A 19146-nucleotide genomic window follows, 5' to 3' on the forward strand; every position below is an offset into this window, starting at 1 on the left:
GTTTACAACAGCTTGTATTTTTTTAACACACACGCACAGAGAGAAAAAAGTGGTTTTGACCTCCAGGTCTCTTTGACACAGAAAGGCATTGTGGGAGTTATCACACAACAGACAGACCGAGTGTGTGTGTGTGTAGTGTATATATTTGCCTTGGAGCCTCCCTGCGTGTGTGTGTGTTTGCTGTGTACAGCTGGCAGTGAGCTGATAACAGCCCTATTAGAAATATTAATATACCCTGAACCCCACAGAGACACACACACTCACCAAAAGGCATGTGTGTGTGACTGCATGTGTGTGTGTATCCCCACCCTTATTGGAGCAAAAAACAGAAATAAACAACGACCGGAGAACCTCATAGAACCAGCAAACAGCACCACCACAGCACCTGTGAAGAACCAGTGGGCCACATCTGAAGGTTCTGACTCGGGTCAAAGTCCTCCTGCAAATGAATCAATTAAAAACTGTCCAGAGACAGCAGAATGAACCTGTAGAGCAAAATGTGGATCACTTACAGTTAATCTTTATGTTGACCTCATTATGAACCTTAAACGAGAAGCCACGTCCTTAATAAAGTTTAAGCCTTAATGAAATGTGAACAGGTGTTATAATGGGGAAAATTAACTCTAAAGACCCAAACAGTGCTTATTTCTGCTGTAGGGGTGTCCTCCCTGAGGTATAATATCATAGGTGCAAATAAACAGTTCACCTGGATGGTTCTCCTGTTCTTACTCACAGAATCCTTTAGTCAGGTTAGACCGTGTGGCGATCAGGACTGGACATTGCTGGGTTGTATTTATTATCCTTTATTTATACGGGTAAAAAGTCTCATTGAAATGTGCACCTCATTTCCAAGAGAAAGCTGGTTAAAGCCCAGACTCTGTTGGGTTCATATCTGGACCCCGTTGGGTTCAGTCCCAGACTCTGTTGGGTTCATATCTGGACCCCGTTGGGTTCAGGTCCAGACTCTGTTGGGTTCATATCTGGACCCCGTTGGGTTCAGTCCCAGACTCTGTTGGGTTCATATCTGGACCCCGTTGGGTTCAGGTCCAGACTCTGTTGGGTTCAGGTCCAGACTCTGTTGGGTTCAGGTCCAGACTCTGTTGAGTTCATATCTGGACCCCGTTGGGTTCAGTCCCAGACTCTGTTGGGTTCATATCTGGACCCCGTTGGGTTCAGGTCCAGACTCTGTTGGGTTCAGGTCCAGACTCTGTTGGGTTCAGGTCCAGACTCTGTTGAGTTCATATCTGGACCCCGTTGGGTTCAGTCCCAGACTCTGTTGGGTTCATATCTGGACCCCGTTGGGTTCAGGTCCAGACTCTGTTGGGTTCAAGCCTGTTTTCTCACAGCTCTGGAAACGCGCCCTGATATTCCTGTTGTCACTGTTGGCTGCAGGTCTGACTGACCCAGCTATTAATAAACTGAGTAAACAGGTTGTAGAAATGGACCAGACTAACTGAACTGGGAACACTGAAAGGCTCTGAAGACTGTTATTTATGAACATCTGGTTTTCAACTTGACAAACTAGAAACAAACCTCAGGAACATCTTCCACTGCCTCAACTGCTTTCCCTGCAAAACTAATAATTACTGTACTGTTGGCTCACTGCACTCAGCTGCTTCAGCTGGTCTGTAAGGAAGCTAAATATACCCGTGATGTCATGGCGTTACCAGCATCTGATCTGGTCTGGACTCGTTTATTTTTAGCTGACCAGACGTGCTAGTCACCAAAGAGAAAGATTAGCAAAGTTGCTTTCCAGGATCAGGTTAAATGATCTAAAAATCTCAGCTGGAACAGGCTGACGATGAGGAGGGGATGAAGTTTATCAGCTCGTCGTGAGCAGTAACAAACAGCTAACGACAGAAAGAAATCAGAGCAAGAAACATAGTCAGTCCAGAGGCTGAGACGGTGTGTGTGTGTGTGTGTGTGTGTGTGTGTGTGTGTGTGTGTGTGTGCAGCAGGAAAGAGTATTAGGGAAGATTACTGTTGTTCACACTGACAGCAGAGAGCAAGCCGGCGCTACATGGCTCAGATTAGATTGAACCTGTACCATTTATAAGAACATTAAATGGAGCCTGCAATCACTGGTCAATCGATTCTTCGCTGCAGCTCTGTGTGTGTGTGTGTGTCTGCAGTATTAAACCACCACTTTCACTGGAGAATGCTGTCTGTGTGGATGTTTTCCTCCCACCGATATCACATGCAGAAGTCCCATTGATAAAGTGTCTGTTTTTAGAGTAAAGGCGGTGGAGCGACGCTGGTCCTCGGCAGCCTCGGACACAGACAGAAGAGAGGCATGCGCCCAAAGGCACCAGAACAAATATCAAATAAATATTAAGCACCGCCTGCCGTTGGCCTGAAACATTATATTTGATTTAAAGAATCAGATGTGAGCTGCTGAAATTGACAAACGAGCTGAGATCACTCCTGCATGTTACTGCTTTGTGTCTGTGCTTCCACGAAGCTCCACATGTTCCAGATGTTTTAACACTGACTGTCTCCAGATCAGTGAGGTTTATTAACAGCTTTAACAAACTGCGGCTCTGAACTCTGACCCGATAACAGCTATCTCTGGTTGAACCCATCACCTCCAAACAGAACCTCAGCTTCAGATTCGGGTGAAGCTGAGGCTCACCCCAACCAGTCGCAGCAGATGGCCCCGCCCCTCCCCGAGCCTGGCTCTGCCAGAGGTTTCTTCCTGTTAAAAGGGAGTTTTTCCTTCCCACTGTTGCCAAAGTGCTGCTCATCAGGGGTCATATGATTGTTGGGTTTTTCTCTCTAGTATTATTGTAGGGTCTACTGTACAATATAAAGCGCCGTTGAGGAGACTGTAGTTGTGATTTGGCGCTGTATAAATAAAACTGAATTGAATAGATTGGTCAGTTTTTCCTCCGAAGCGAGCTCAGCTGGGAGAAGGCTGAGTTTGGCCTCTGCTGTGGAGGGTGTGTTAGATTTAATGCCCTGTCTTGTCCTGCTCACTGCTCCACACATCAGCCAGGAGGAGATCGAAGCGAGGAGGAGTGTGTGTGTGTGTGTCCACTGGGAGAGAAGCTGTTTGCTCTCTGATTGCTTGGATAGGCTGCAATTAGTCACACACACAGTGAAACACACAAAAACCCTCTTTTATTGGAAAAGAGTAAAGGTGACAAACTCTCCTCTCGCCTCCTCCTCCTCCACCTCCTCTATAACTCACATTAAACAGGACAGTAACCACCTCCTTTCTGTGTGTCCTCGGTCAGCCTGTCTCTCACGTGATTGGCTCTGTGATTTAAGAGTGCTGCATTCTCATTCGTCAGCAGGGTAACCTCTGTGAGCATGTGACAAATGGCGGCTCGCTCACACACACACACACACACACACACACACACACAGTGGCAGGTCAATAGCAGACAAAAGGAAGGCTGCAGCAGCTTTTCCCTCAGTGCTGCCTTCAGGTGCAAAGCGCTGCAGTGCTGTGTTTAAGGACCTGTACAATAGTTGATTATAGGGAGAACACTCCCTCTCTGTCTGGTTACGACCGCCGTCCTCGGCTGCTCGGGACGAATTACGGTCACGACCGAGGTTAGCCTAACTGACCGTGTTACAGGTGTGTGGCACGCAGTGACAGGTAACGCCATTAGGCATGCAGAGCATAAACATGCCATTTATAGGGGCGTTGGTGTGAAGCCCGTGTGTCTGACAAAGGGTTGGGGGCTTGGTTGTAGACTGATGCGTACACAGCTCGGTCTGGCGCTCTGTGATTGGATCAGGCTTGCACCTGGTTGATGCAGCCATTTCCCATTTAGAGCGGCGTTCCTGCTTTCAGTAGTCCAGAGTTTGTTTTCAGACTCAAGCATCTCTTCGAGCTGTTTAACGACATACCCAGAGGATTGCACCTTGTTGTAAACAGTAAGTACTTATAAGCCTCGGCTCATCGAGCACAGGATTGATTAAATGAGCAACAGCAGAACCGGAGAGGCAAAGATATGCTGATGACCAATGTATGTGTGTCACAACACAAACGTACTTCAGGGTTTTTAAGAGTCAGAGGAAGACATGCATGCACCACCAAGACCCAGCTTCAGGAGACCCAGAAAGGTTCCCTGAGGAGCAATGTTCCCTCTAAGCTGAGCGCATGAGCAATCGCACACTGCTGACATGGTGTTCCCACACAGAAAATCTGCGCTGCGCACAAAAAAAAAATACAGCCTGAATTGGAATTAAAGTAAATACATGTATTTATTTTATTTCGCTGATTTTCTGCATGTGGAGACGCTGTCAGCAGTCATGCGCTCAGCTTAGAGGGAATCGTGCTGAGGAGCACCCGGGGAACCTTTGAGCTGCAGGAGGACTGCAGGAGGACTGCAGGAGGACTGCGGGGCCCTGACGGTGCTTTCAGAAAGACAAACAGTACCTGCAGGGATCCAGGGGGTGGCCAATCGGTCTCGGGTGTCTCCCTGCTCCCAGTCAAAGTCATCTTCTTTGGACTGGACCAGCGTGCAGTCAGGAGACCGACCAGATAGACAAGCTGAAAAAGAGACAGACAGATGCTCAGTTACCTTAGGTGAAACTAGGGCTGCTCGATTATGGCAAAAATGATAATCACGATTATTTTCACTGAAATTGAGATCTCGATTATTTGATATTTATTTAACCCTTTAAGACCTACTATAGAACCAAGTCCGCCAGAGCTTATAATATTTTTTTACATGTTGTAGTGCCATTTGTGGGAGCATTTCAAGTTGCTATGCATCAATACAACTGTTATAGCCCATAGTAACTACATTCATTGCAAAAAAGTGCAATAAACTACAAAAAAATTGAAAATCGTTTTTGTTTGTTTTTACATATATTTCTACTTGGAGAAATTTAAGAGGTTTATCCCTCAAAACTTTAAATACAATAAAGTTGCAAAAAATAGTTTACAACAACAGGAAATTTATTTTGAGTGTCTTCATAGTTTTATTTTGGAGATACAGCAATTTTTATATACTGCAGGAAAAACGAAAAAACAATCCTGTGATGCAAATTTGCAAAGAAAACAGCAGGTGCATCAAAATAAACTATTTCCAGCAGTGCAATTCGAGTTCTAAGCATCCCAGAAACTATTCAGAAAAGCATAAAGTCAAACATGACTTATAAAAACACCAGTATAGGCTTTTGAAGCCTACAAGTAAAAAACTACATTTTCCACGAAAATGACATCACTTCCTGTTTCGGGCAGGAAATGGCGGACATGCGATAGTTCGCGCTGACGTCTGTTTCAATGTGGGAAGTGTTACGAACAGCTGATCAGATCGGCAAAGCGTGTTTCTGGAATATTATGTTTTTGTTCCTGCAAGCGCTTTTTATGCAATTTCTGCAAAGCTTTATGTGGAAGGAAACCGTGACCGAGGACAAGCTGATGGCATAAGATGTAAGTACAATTCCTCTGGTTTCATATGCAAAAAAAATTATTGTGCTAGCTTACATGGTTCCGGTTCTACAGGGATTCAAAAATAGTTACACAAAACGGAGCGTGCCGCTCTGACCTGCTTTAAAGGGTTAACAATAACAATGTATTGAATAATGACTTTAAAAAATAATATAAAATAGTGTGCAAATACTGAACAGTGCAAATGTTTGCAATATAAAATATAAATGAAAAATGTAAACATCTATGTTTAGTGAACTTTGCAGTGTTGCTCTGTGGTGCAGCTACACTGTAGCAAAGTTTACACACTATGTCTACTTGATCCACGTCTGACTCCGCGAACCCATAATGTTTCCACACCACTGAAGTTTTTTTTTTACCTCTCTTTTCAACCAACGGCAGTCACTCTCCTCTCCAAATAACTTCTGCTTAGCTTTCCGAGCTTCCCTCGGGTCCTCTTAAATGCACAGAGGTGCGCTCGATTTGCCACACGGAGCAGCGCGAGAGTAAAGTATGAGGGAGGTGCTAATAATTTTTAATGATCGTTGAAAGCCCAGATCGTAATCGTGATTAAAATTAGATTAATTGAGCAGCCCTAGGTGAAACCACAGATAGGATTAAGGAAAAACTGTTCCTGAAGGCCCCGGCTTTAAGGCTGCGGACGGGGTTCGCTTTGAGTGATTTCTTGGAACCATTTCCAAAGATTGTACAGCAGACAAAAAACAAATTTGGATTTTCTCGGATCCACAGAGGCTCAAATATCTACGGACAGCCCCACTGACGATGAGACAAACATTGGTCGGCGGCAGAAACCTGGCTGGATCTCACTCATATGAGCAGAGTTAGTGGGTTCATCACCTCCATCACAGCAAGTCCCACCTAAAGACTGAGACACGGAGATGCTGCATACTAATGGCACATTAATGCGATCACAGGATCGACTACACTGTGCTTACAGAACCTCATCAATATGATCATTTCTTCTTCAGTGGTTTAGAAGTGAGGCTGTTATTTCCCCCTCTCTCTATTTGGATGATATAAAATGAATCTTATGATTATTGTTATGAACTGTGGAAAATGAGAAGTAAAGAGTAAAACCTGCGATATGAACCCCACTCCATGCTTTAAATTAACTAGGTGAGCAGTCTCCAGTCTGTGTTCTGTCTTCCAGCCGATGAAGAAACAGAAATTAGAGCTGGTGTAGAAACACTTCTGGATGCTTGGACACTGGAACTGATTTAAGGCTCGTGCAGTTCCTTCTTTCTCCTCATACATCAGCTGGAACGTTAACCACATATTTATTTCTTCAAGTCTCTTCCTCCCACAGCCCCCCACAGCCCCCAACAGCCCCCCACGGGACCCCCACAGGACTCTGTGTGTAGCATGCTGTTGAAATAATTACACAGAAAGTTTAATCAGCTCTGAAGACTCTGCTACTCACTGCTGCATCACTTTCATCTGGACATTTTTATTTATAGACTTTATTAGTATTTTTCTCCCATTATTTATTCCAGGTGTGGGTTTTTATACTTATTTATTGAAATCACATTATCAGCTCGTATACTTTGCACCTACATGTGATGATGTATTCAGAGTAACTGGGTCACGCGTGTTTGTACTGTGTTTAGTTCCATTACAGAAAGACTGCGGCCCGTTTGCCATTCATTTACTGATGTACAAGACGCACCAACATCCTCAGAACGAAGCAGGAAACCCGAACGCTCGACCAGTAATCAGCGAATCAATCACCTCATTGATTAATCGCTTCATTGATACAGACGTTCAAGTCGCACTTCCACCTTGTTTCTCGCTCGTCAGCAGAGAGCAGCTTGTAAACATATAATGTTCTTCAGAGTGAGACAGTTCCAGTTCATTACCATTTCCCAGCATGCTCTCTCTCTCTCTCACACACACACACACACACACACACACACACACACACACACACACACACACACACACACACACACACACGCACACGCACACACAGGAGAATAATAGATGTAAACCTCCTTCCTCTGTGACTCAAAGATGTCTAAATCCTTCCATTCATGCCGACACGCACACGTGCCTGTGTGTGAGGAGCCGTCATCTGAAAGCGTTGACATTAAATAGCGGGAAGGCTCATTTTCTTTCTTTGTAACAGAAGGCACATTAAACACACACACACACACACACACACATTCGTCCCGCTGGGCAGTGTTAGCTCATCAACAGATACCAGACACAATCTGTTTCATTTGCTTCTATCCATGTGCATCTATATAACAAACACACACACACACACACACACACACACAGTAAGCTCTCTCTCTCCAACAGAAAACCAATCTCATCTCATGATCGCCCAACACTGCAGAAAGAGGTGTGTGTTTGTGTGTGTTTGTTTGTGTGTGTGTGTGTGTGTGTGAGTGTGAGAGAGACCGGACTTTGACTCTGACGTGTGGTTTTAATGTTTCATGTCGACATCCTGCGCTTTATTCTACCAGAGCAGCTTTGCATGATTCAGAGTTCAGATTAATCCTTCTTTGTCTGATTGGCTGCCCTTCTCCAGCTGCTGCTGTGTGCGGCATCTGAACACACACTATACACCAGCTGACAAACAACATTTCTGAGTGACATGTTCTGATGCTCAATCATCCAGGTGAGGAAACAGAAAATCCCCCAGAACGTTGGTTCTGTTCACCTGGATGTCTTCAGTGGGAGGAACGTTTCATCATCATCATCATCATCATCATCATCAGGTGACTCCTGATCAGAATCAGAATCAGAAACTTTATTGTCATTGTCACGAGAACAACGAAATGAAGAATGGTCCCCGATCATTGCATCATCCCTAGCAATATCAAAATATAAATAAAACAATAAAATTCAATAAATAATAAAATTCAATAAATAAGAACTCCTGATGACTCCTGAGGAGAGACGGCATCCATCCCACTTTGGATGGAGCAGCTCTCATTTCTAGAGATATGGACAAATTTATTAAACCCCCCAAAATATGACTATCCAGAGTTGGGACCAGGAAGCAGAGTTGCAGTCTTACACGCCTCTCTGCAGCTTCTCTCCTCCTGCTACCCCCCAAAAACCCATCTCCATAGAGACTGTGTCAGCTTCCAAACAGACAAAAAACAAACTAAAAACCAGCAACAAACAACGTAAACATAAACAATTACAAAGAAAGAACAATACAGTATCCACATCTGAACCAAAGAGTAAAACAGTGAAATGTGGATTATTAAATATTAGGTCTCTCTCCTCCAAGTCTCTGTTAGTACATGACTTAATAATTGATCAACAAATTGATTTACTCTGCCTTACAGAAACCTGGTTGCAGCAGGATGATTATGTTAGTGTAAATGAATCAACACCCCCGAGTCATTCTAACTACCAGAAACCTCGAAGCACAGGCCGAGGGGGAGGTGTGGCAGCAATTTTTCACACCAGCCTATTAATCAACCAAAGACCCAGACAGACTTTTAATTCATTTGAAAGCCTGATGCTTAGCCTCGTCCACCCCAGCTGTAAAACTCAGAAACCAGTCTTACTTGTTATCATCTATCGTCCACCTGGGCCTTACACAGAGTTTCTGTCTGATTTCTCAGACTTTTTATCTGATTTAGTTCTGAGCTCAGATAAAATAATTATTGTGGCTGATTTTAACATCCATGTAGATGCTAAAAATGACAGCCTCAACATGGCATTTAATTTGTTATTAGACTCAATTGGCTTCTGTCAAAATGTAAAAGAACCCACCCACCACTTTAATCACACTCTAGATCTTGTTTTAACATATGGCATAGAAACTGAACATTTAACAGTGTTTCCTGAAAACCCTCTCCTGTCTGATCATTTCCTGATAACATTTACATTTACAATAATTGATTACACAGCGGTGGAGAGTAGACTTTATCAAAGTAGATGTCTTTCTGAAAGCGCTGTAACTAAGTTTAAGAATATAATCCACCCACTGTTATCATCTTCAATGCTCATAGAGCAGAGCATGTCACAGCGAGTGAAGTAAGCTGTGTGGAGATAATGAAGAGGGATCCAAACACAGACTGCTTGTAAAGGTGTGAAGGTGGTTTATTGAAAGTAAAGTACAAAATAGAAAAACGGCAAACTGGACTGCAGACTATCTGAACTGGGAACAACTAAATTACAAAACACGAACCAGGACATGAACATGAAGAAGGATGGGCGGAGGTAAGTGATGACGGACAGCAGGGAGAACACATGGATGAAACACGATGGATGCACAGACGGATCAGTGACTACTACAGCAGAAGACACGATTTAAATACACTAAGAGAAACGGGGAGATTACACACAGCTGGGAGTATTTAACGAGACGAGACAAGGGAGGTAAACTGAACACACCCACATGAGACGCAGACCTTCACAATAAAACAGGAACAAGACATCACTACACAAAGACGCAGACCAGACACAGAACTAAACCTACACAAAACATGAGAACACAAACCCTGTGAACAAAACCCTAAACCAGAACCACAGTAATATAATCTATCGTAAATAATCAAAACACCAGAGAACCCCAAAACACTCCATAATGCAAAAATAAACCCAAAACATAATAAACTTAAAATGCTGTGTCGAACCGACCCAGAACCGTGAAAGAGCAGCTATCTGAACGCTACCCCAACAGAGGTCGATCATCTTGTTAATAATTTCACCTCCTCACTACGTACGACTCTGGATACTGTAGCTCCTGTGAAAACTAAGGCCTCAAATCAGAAGTACCTGACTCCGTGGTATAATTCTCAAACACGTAGCCTAACGCAGATGACTCGTAATCTGGAGAGGAAATGGCGTGTCACAAATTTAGAGGATCATCATTTAGCCTGGAGAAATAGTTTGCTGCTTTATAAGAAAGCCCTCCACAAAGCCAGAACATCTTACTATTCGTCACTGATTGAAGAAAATAAGAACAACCCCAGGTTTCTCTTCAGCTCTGTAGCCAGGCTGACAAAAAGTCAGAGCTCTTTTGAGCCAACAATCCCTTTAACGTTAACTAGTAATGACTTCATGAACTTCTTCACAAATAAAATTTTTATCATTAGAGAAAAAATTACCAGTAATCATCCCACACATGTAATATTATCTACAGCTACTCTTAGTACCATTGATGTTAAGTTAGACTCTTTTTCTCCAGTTGATCTTTCTGAGTTAACTTCAATAATTACTTCCTCCAAACCATCAACGTGTCTTTTAGACCCCATTCCTACAAAACTGCTCAAAGAAGTCCTGCCATTAATTAATTCTTCGATCTTAAATATGATCAACCTATCTCTAATAATCAGCTATGTACCACAGGCCTTCAAGCTGGCTGTAGTTAAACCTTTACTCAAAAAGCATCTCTAGACCCAGCAGTTGTAGGTAATTATAGGCCAATCTTCAACCTTCCTTTCATATCAAAAATCCTTGAAAGAGTAGTTGTCAAACAGCTAACAGATCATCTGCTTGTCCTGCTAGACCTCAGTGCAGCGTTCGATACTGTCGACCATAATATCCTATTAGAGCGATTAGAGCATGCTGTAAATGGCCTGTATTTATATAGCGCTTTACTAGTCCCTAAGGACACCAAAGCGCTTTACATATCCAGTCATCCACCCATTTACACACACATTCACACACTGGTGATGGCAAGCTACATTGTAGCCACAGCCACCCTGGGGCGCACTGACAGAGGCGAGGCTGCCGGACACTGGCGCCACCGGGCCCTCTGACCACCACCAGTAGGCAACAGGTGAAGTGTCTTGCCCAAGGATAGAACGATCGAGACTGTCCAAGCCGGGTCTCAAACCGGCAACCTTCCGATTACAAGGCGAACTCCCAACTCTTGAGCCACGATCGCCCTGTAGGTATTACAGGTACTGTGCTGCAGTGGTTTGTATCATATCTATCTAATAGACTCCAGTTTGTGCATGTAAATGGAGAGTCCTCTTCACACACTGAGGTTAATTATGGAGTTCCACAGGGTTCAGTGCTAGGACCAATTCTGTTTACATTATACATGCTTACCTTAGGCAGCATCATTAGAAGACATAGCATACATTTACACTGCTATGCAGATTACACCCAGCTCTATCTGTCCATGAAGCCAGATAACACACACCAATGAGTTAAACTGCAGGAATGTCTTAAAGACATAAAGACCTGGATGGCCGCTAACTTTCTGCTTCTTAATTCAGATCAAACTGAGGTTATTGTACTCGGCCCTGAAAATCTTACAAATATGGTATCTAAGCAGATTCTTACTCTGGGTGGCATTACCTTGGCCTCCAGTAACACTGTGAGGAACCTTGGAGTCATTTTTGACCAGGACATGTCCTTCAACGCACATATTAAACAAATATGTAAGACTGCTTTCTTCCATTTGTGCAACATCTCTAAAGTTAGAAATATCCTGTCTCAGAGTGATGCTGAAAAACTAGTTCATGCATTTATTACTTCCAGGCTGGACTACTGTAATTCATTATTATCAGGAAGTCCAAAAAACTCCCTGAAAAGCCTTCAGTTAATCCAAAATGCTGCAGCAAGAGTCCTGACAGGGACTAGAAAGAGAGAGCAGATTTCTCCTGTTTTGGCTTCCCTTCATTAGCTTCCTGTTAAATCCAGAATTCAAAATCCTGCTCCTCACATACAAGGCCTTAAATAATCAGGCCCCATCTTATCTTAATGACCTTGTAGTACCATATCACCCTATTAGAGCACTTCACTCTCACACTGCAGGCCTACTTGTTGTTCCTGGAGTATTTAAAGCCGCCTGAGCCATGGTTGCCATGGCTCAGGGGGTTGGGAAGCGTATCTGTAACCGGAAGGTCGCCGGTTCGATCCCCGGGCTCTCTGTCCTGGTCGTTGTGTCCTTGGGCAAGACACTTCACCTAACGCCTACTGGTGTTGGCCAAAGGGGCCGATGGCGCGATATGGCAGCCTCGCTTCTGTCAGTCCCAGGGCAGCTGTGGCTACAACTGTAGCTTGCCTCCACCAGTGTGTGAATGAATAGTGGCATTGTAAAGCGCTTTGGGTGCCTTGAAAAGCGCTATATAAATCCAATCCATTATTATTATTATTAAAAGTAGAATGGGAGGCAGAGCCTTCAGTTTTCAGGCCCCTCTTCTGTGGAACCAGCTTCCAGTTTGGATTCGGGAGACAGACACTATCTCTAGTTTTAAGATTAGGCTTAAAACTTTCCTTTTTGCTAAAGCATATAGTTAGGGCTGGACCAGGTGACCCTGAATCCTCCTTTAGTTATGCTGCAATAGACTGCTGGGGGATACCCATGATGCATTGAGTTTTTCCTTTCCAGTCACCTTTCTCACTCACTATGTATTAACAGACCTCTCTGCATTGAATCATACTTGTTATTAACCTCTGTCTCTCTTCCACAGCATGTCTTTTATCCTGTCTTCCTTCTCTCAGCCCAACCGGTCGCAGCAGATAGCCCCTCCCTCCCTGAGCCTGGTTCTGCCGGTGGTTTCTTTCCGTTTGGATCTTTAGCCATCAGAGTTGTTGTCTTAAGGCTAAGAAAGATGCCAAGCGAATTTATTTTACCAAGTGGATCATCATGGCCTTGTCATATTGGTCCATTTGATTGACCTTTATTATAATTATGAATTTATTTTATTTTCGGTTGCTACAAACGGGACAGACACTCGAAGCATTTACTCACAAGAAGGCAGTTTATTGGCGACACTTTTAACTCACAAGTTAGGTTAACTTTAACAATCTGCAGTTAGTTTGTGAGAGGACAGATTCATGACACACTGATTAGATGAGCTTCAGGCAAACAAATTCCCAGCATTACTTCATCTCATTGCTTAAAAATGATCTACGATCAGAAATAGAGGAGTCCCGAGGTTCATGCTGTTGTGGCTTCAATACTTATGGAGAAATCGCCTCGGAGTTGTCATACAGATTACTTTATTCAGTACATAAGGATCAGCGCATCCACGTAACTGTCAACTGCTAAGCTAGCACACGCACATACAGCCGGCGTACCTGTGTACTTCAGGTAATTTCAAAATAAGAGTTTGAACATTACACATGCTAGGTAAGGATCCAAAAGAAAACTCAGTTCACTCACCTTTTTACAAGACTTTGTTTACACAGACGTGAGAGCTATGGTGTACCACAAGATCCTGTATTGGGACCCAGAGTTTTTGCCACAGTTGCCCCCAGACTCTGGAACTCTCTCCTTCTGAGCTTGACATCTGTGGACTCAGTGGTCTTTGGTTATCAATCAACCAAAGACCCAGACAGACTTTTAATTCTTTGTAAGCCTGATACATAGCCTTGTCGACCCCAGCTGTAAAACTCAGAAACCAGTCTTACTTGTTATCATCTATCGTCCACCTGGGCCTTACACAGAGTTTCTGTCTGATTTCTCAGACTTTATATGTGATTTAGTTCTGAGCTCAGACAAAATCATTATTGTGGGTGATTTTAACATCCATGTAGATGCTAAAGAGGACAGCCACAACTACACCTATTACAGCTAAGGGAGGATTCAGTGTTGGTTGTAGACTGCTGGGGGATTCCCATGGTGCACTGGGTGTTTCTTCTTCACTCACTATGTGTTAATAGATCTCTCTGCACTGAACCATACTTGTTATTAATCTCTGTCTCTCTTACACAGCTTGTCTTTATCCTGTCCTCCTCCTCTCTCCCCAACCAATCACAGCAGATGGCCCCGCCCCTCCCTGAGCCTGGTTCTGTTGGAGGTTTCTTCCTGTTAAAAGGGAGTTTTTCCTTCCCACTGTGGCCAAAGTGCTTGCTCATAGGGGGTCATATGATTGTTGGGTTTTTTCTCTGTACAGTATGTATTATTGTATGATCTACTGTACAATATAAAGCACCTTGAGGCTACCATTGTTGTGATTTGGTGCTATATAATTGAAATTTGAATTGAGTTGAACTCCTTCAGTCTCAGTTGACTGCAGGTTTCCAACCTTATAAACAGTAATGACTGACACCAGCAGCACTGACTAACAACAGGCTGTGAGGTCAGTTTATGATCATTAATATGCAAAAGGACCATTGACCACTGATCAAAGATCATTGATCAAAGACCACTGATCAGTGGCCATGAGTACCATTCACAGAGAGTTGGGGAATGGCTGCAATCACAGCACTCCTCAAACCAGCGTTCCTCCCTATCCAGGATGTGTACATCCTCATCATTGAAACTGTCCACTGGCCTGTAGGTGTAAATAGACTGAAGAGTCCTGGCCTGACGAGGTAGCTCTTCTGTTTTGTGCCTTCCGCACAACACTGTTTGGTTTCCCCAATGTATAAATCATGGCAATCCTCCTGGCACTTTACAGTTTTTCACTGCCAAGCTGGCTCCCAAATGGCAAGGACCGGGTGGTGCAGCAGGTTGGTCCAGTAGTTTTGGAGGATTTGGGGGAGGATATGATAGTCCATGTCTCAAAACTAACACCTTGTTATCCCACAGCCACACAACTGGAGGAGCAACAACAACACCATTTGAAAGAAATATTCGAGGAGGAAACTGTGGATGAGAACTTTTTGGGCTTTCCAGACACCAGCACTAATACTTTGCTAACATCTGGGTATCCCGAGGAACGTAACAGCAAAACAGGCGGGGAGGATCAAAACAAAAACTTGCTGACATTTGTAACCAATGATGAAGAGGAGGACACATCACAGCACGAAGAACTAATATGAAATGATAAAAAATAATAATATTACTCAGGCTAGAAGTCGCTTTTCCTTAGGGGAGGAGTGTGGCAATCACCAGATCCAAGTCCTGTCAGCAGCTGATGTGGTTGATTGTTGGTTTGGTGCTGCATGGTACTTTTAGTTTAATGAGCTAGACTGGCATGAACAGGAGAGGGTTAGGGTTTTTTCCTTTGTTACGAACTTGTATGTCCATGTGTTTGTTTGTGCAGGTGTTGTGTTTTTTCTATGTTAATTTAGCTGTGCCAGGGCCCTGTTCCGATTGGTGCGTGGACATACTGCCCCGGCGTGATTGGATCCAGCTGGAGGACCCGCCCATTAAAAGGAGGCTGGAGTGCTACAGCGGGAGAGGCCCTCGCGTTTCTCCTCATCACCCAGCAGTAGTCCTGTGGTAGCCGCTGGCTGCAGTATACGCTTGAAAGTTGTGGAAGTGGAGTGGGTAGGGGTGAGCTGCCATTTCTTTTGATCACCCGTTTTCTCCTGTTTTGAGTTAGTTAAGGAGGTCAGACTCTGTCTTTATTTTTGACTTTGTTTTGGTAAGGTCAGGGGTGCGGGATTTGTGTAGGTTTGTTTTGTTTATTGTTTTGGCCTTGGCTCACCCTGAAGTGTTGACACTCCCGTTTTGGTTCTGTTTATTCACATTGTAAATAAATCACCTCATATCTAACGGATTGGTTTCGTGTGACTGCTTGGGTCTTGGGGGGGAAGCGAGTGCCTCGCTCATGTTATGGCCTGGCCCTAGACGGGTCGTAACATGAATTGGGGGCTCGTCCTCTGCCTTTTTCTGTGGGTTTTCGCGTGTGTTTGGTCTGTTGGCGGTTTTCTTGGGTGTGGGGGTGGTAGGTGTGTGGAATTATGGAGTTTTCTTTGGATGATTTTGTTACTTCGCCTTCATGGGATAAAATAGTGAAGTGCAGGAAGGCGGATTTGCTTATTATTGCTAGTTGTTATGATATTCAAGTGTCCTATGGTGCCCGCAAAGCGGAGGTTAGGGACGCTTTGTGTGCAGAGCTGGTGGAGCGAGGCATCCTTCCTGCCCCGAAGGCAGCTGTAGAGCAGCCTGATGGCGGGGGTGTGAAGGTGGCTCCGGAGGTTGAGCCGGGGCCGGATGCCAAAGGGCCTGTTAACGTGCTACCAGCCGAGGCGGACTCTGATGCAGCCGAGGCGGACTCTGATGCAGCCGAGGCGGACTCTGATGCAGCCGAGGCGGACTCTGATGCTGCTGGGGCAAAGATTGAAGCAGCTGGGTCTGGTACGGCCGGGGAACCCCTGGCGGGGCGGTCTACGGAAGATCTCCGTTTGACCCTCCGTATAAGGGAGGTGGAAACCCGTGCTAAAGAGCTTGAGGTACAAGCAATGCACCTCCGTGTCAGAGCTTTGGAGCTGGAGCGAAAGCCCTCCACATCTGCCTCTAGTCATCCTAGTACGTCCACCGCTGTCCCAACAAGTTTTGACATCACTAGGCACGTTAAACTGGTTCCCCCGTTTCGTGAGGCCAAAGTGGATTCCTATTTTAACGCTTTTGAGCGTATAGCGGCCGCGTTAAGCTGGCCGAAGGAATTTTGGCCGCTGCTGTTGCAATGCAAACTGGTTGGCAAAGCCCAGGAGGTGTATATCGGATCCAGCTCTATCCCTGTTCAAGTGTTCACTGACCATAACCCATTGGTATTTCTCTCCCAGATGCAAAACTCAAATCAGAGACTTATGCGTTGGTCCCTTCTTTTGCAAGACTTCAACCTGCAGATCAAGCATAAGAAAGGGACGGAAAATGTCATCGCGGACGCCCTGTCGAGAGCGATTTTGTAGTTTAGGAATTAAACAATAGGAAGATTGTTTAAATCTTATGGAAGGGGGTGTTACGAACTTGTATGTCCATGTGTTTGTTTGTGCAGGTGTTGTGTTTTTTCTATGTTAATTTAGCTGTGCCAGGGCCCTGTTCCGATTGGTGCGTGGATATACTGCCCCGGCGTGATTGGATCCAGCTGGAGGACCCGCCCATTAAAAGGAGGCTGGAGTGCTACAGCGGGAGAGGCCCTCGCGTTTCTCCTCATCACCCAGCAGTAGTCCTGTGGTAGCCGCTGGCTGCAGTATACGCTTGAAAGTTGTGGAAGTGGAGTGGGTAGGGGTGAGCTGCCATTTCTTTTGATCACCCGTTTTCTCCTGTTTTGAGTTAGTTAAGGAGGTCAGACTCTGTCTTTATTTTTGACTTTGTTTTGGTAAGGTCAGGGGTGCGGGATTTGTGTAGGTTTGTTTTGTTTATTGTTTTGGCCTTGGCTCACCCTGAAGTGTTGACACTCCCGTTTTGGTTCTGTTTATTCACATTGTAAATAAATCACCTCATATCTAACGGATTGGTTTCGTGTGACTGCTTGGGTCTTGGGGGGGAAGCGAGTGCCTCGCTCATGTTATGGCCTGGCCCTAGACGGGTCGTAACACCTTTATAAATGAATTGTGTTAACTGATCATTCATGAAAGGTCAAACCACAGGTGAAGGTGCAGGTAAGGATCACCTGCAGGACACTGCTGAGCTTCAACACTCATGTTCTCCCCAAAGGAAGTAAACAGCTAGAAGACAGAGGGGTGCGCTTGATTTACAACACTGTTGCTCTGACACCGTCCACCTTTACTCTGACAGCAGCACTGTACGTCAGCTGTATTCAGTCCGACTGAAACATGTTCTCACATTGCTCTCGTTTCTACATGCGTGGAAGCTGCTTACGGCGAGCTAGTCTGACGCTCGCCGTCTTCCTGTCTGTCCGTCCCGCTCCGTTTGTTCGCCCTCATCTCATCACAGAAACAAAGCTGAGAGTTTCAGAGGGATCACACGCTGTCGGGCATTCTTCTTCTTCGCCTCGACAGGAAATGACACAAACACACACACACACCTCCAGGGATCTCTCTCTCTTACACACACACACGCAGTCTTTCCATCACATTCCACACCCTCTTTGTGTGTGTGTGTGTGTGTGTGTGTACGCTGGTAGAGTGATGAGAGAGAGAAGAAAACGCTGCCTGAGGGTACACACACTCTGCCTTGTGTGTATGTGTGTAGCAGGTGTAATTAATCATAATGTTCAGTGATCGATCGCCTGCCCTCTTTATTCTCCGGTCCTCTGATCAATAACTGTTAATGGTCCTCTCCTAAAACTTGTACAGGAGTTTTAACCCTTTACAGACAAACCCAAACTAAAGTCTAATTTCAAAGTGCACACCTGTGTCAGTGTCCAATCAATAATCAATAAAGATCACACTGATCTCAGCCCAAAGTAATCAACTAAACCAGGTGTGTCCCGCCCACACACAGGTGACCCAGCTGGTCTTGATAGATAATGTCCCCGTTCATAACACCACCTGGTTCAAGGCTTAAAGTCTACATGATTAGGGGTGTGGCCTTTACTTTCTAAGTAAATATATTTCTAAAGGTGCTCCTGACATGAAACGTTGGTAACGAGCCATCAAACCACCGATGATCTTATGTGTAAGCTCCACACAAGATGTCACTTATGGAAGCTGCAGAAAGACTTGAATCAGAAAAGCTCTAAGTAATGCACTGGTATGTATCCACGCTCACCACAAAAGACTGCAGAGCATCCAAGAAGGCAGAGCTCGAGTTTGATTGGATGATACTGATCAGCAGGTATCTGTGACTGTGTGATGCTACCATTCACTCTGAAGGCGGCTAAATGTTACCAAACCATCCCCCGACCTGCCCAACAAATACAGGAGGACTGTAACGTAGATCCCCCCTCGTGTGTTTAATAAAGTCACACAGTGGGAGCTGTAGCCCACAGGCCTGCTGATATGATGGAGGCGGGTATAGAGATTGAAAATGTGACGTGATTCAGGGGTAAAACCACAAAGGATTCTGGGAACTCGTGGCAAGAGGTACTAGTGCTCGCAGGCTTTCAATTGAAATCAATTACACAGCGATAAAAAGAAACACAAAAAATGTCAAGAAGCTGTTGTATTATTAACTGCAATAGCCGGTCGCATGACAGCCACGGGAAGCCGACGGGTAAAGAGATCGGTTG

The 19146-nt window shown here is 44.7% G+C and overlaps 1 protein-coding gene across 3 annotated transcripts in view; it reads right to left on the reverse strand.

The window, feature by feature from the left end:
- The window catches only part of LOC146702427 (receptor-type tyrosine-protein phosphatase mu-like), a 217332-nt gene that overhangs the window by 171240 nt on the left and 26946 nt on the right, over positions 1–19146 (reverse strand). For all 3 annotated transcript variants that reach the window (XM_085469039.1, XM_085469038.1, XM_085469040.1), the window contains exon 2: positions 4391–4504. In XM_085469039.1, coding sequence (XP_085325165.1) covers positions 4391–4504 — 114 coding nt within the window. The remainder of the gene's footprint in view (positions 1–4390; positions 4505–19146) is intronic.

This window comes from Copadichromis virginalis, linkage group LG9 (genome assembly GCF_057382275.1).
Source record: "Copadichromis virginalis isolate Kocher_CV1m ecotype Utaka linkage group LG9, C_Virginalis_male_GT1.1, whole genome shotgun sequence".
In the NCBI taxonomy this organism is placed as follows: Eukaryota; Metazoa; Chordata; class Actinopteri; order Cichliformes; family Cichlidae; genus Copadichromis; species Copadichromis virginalis.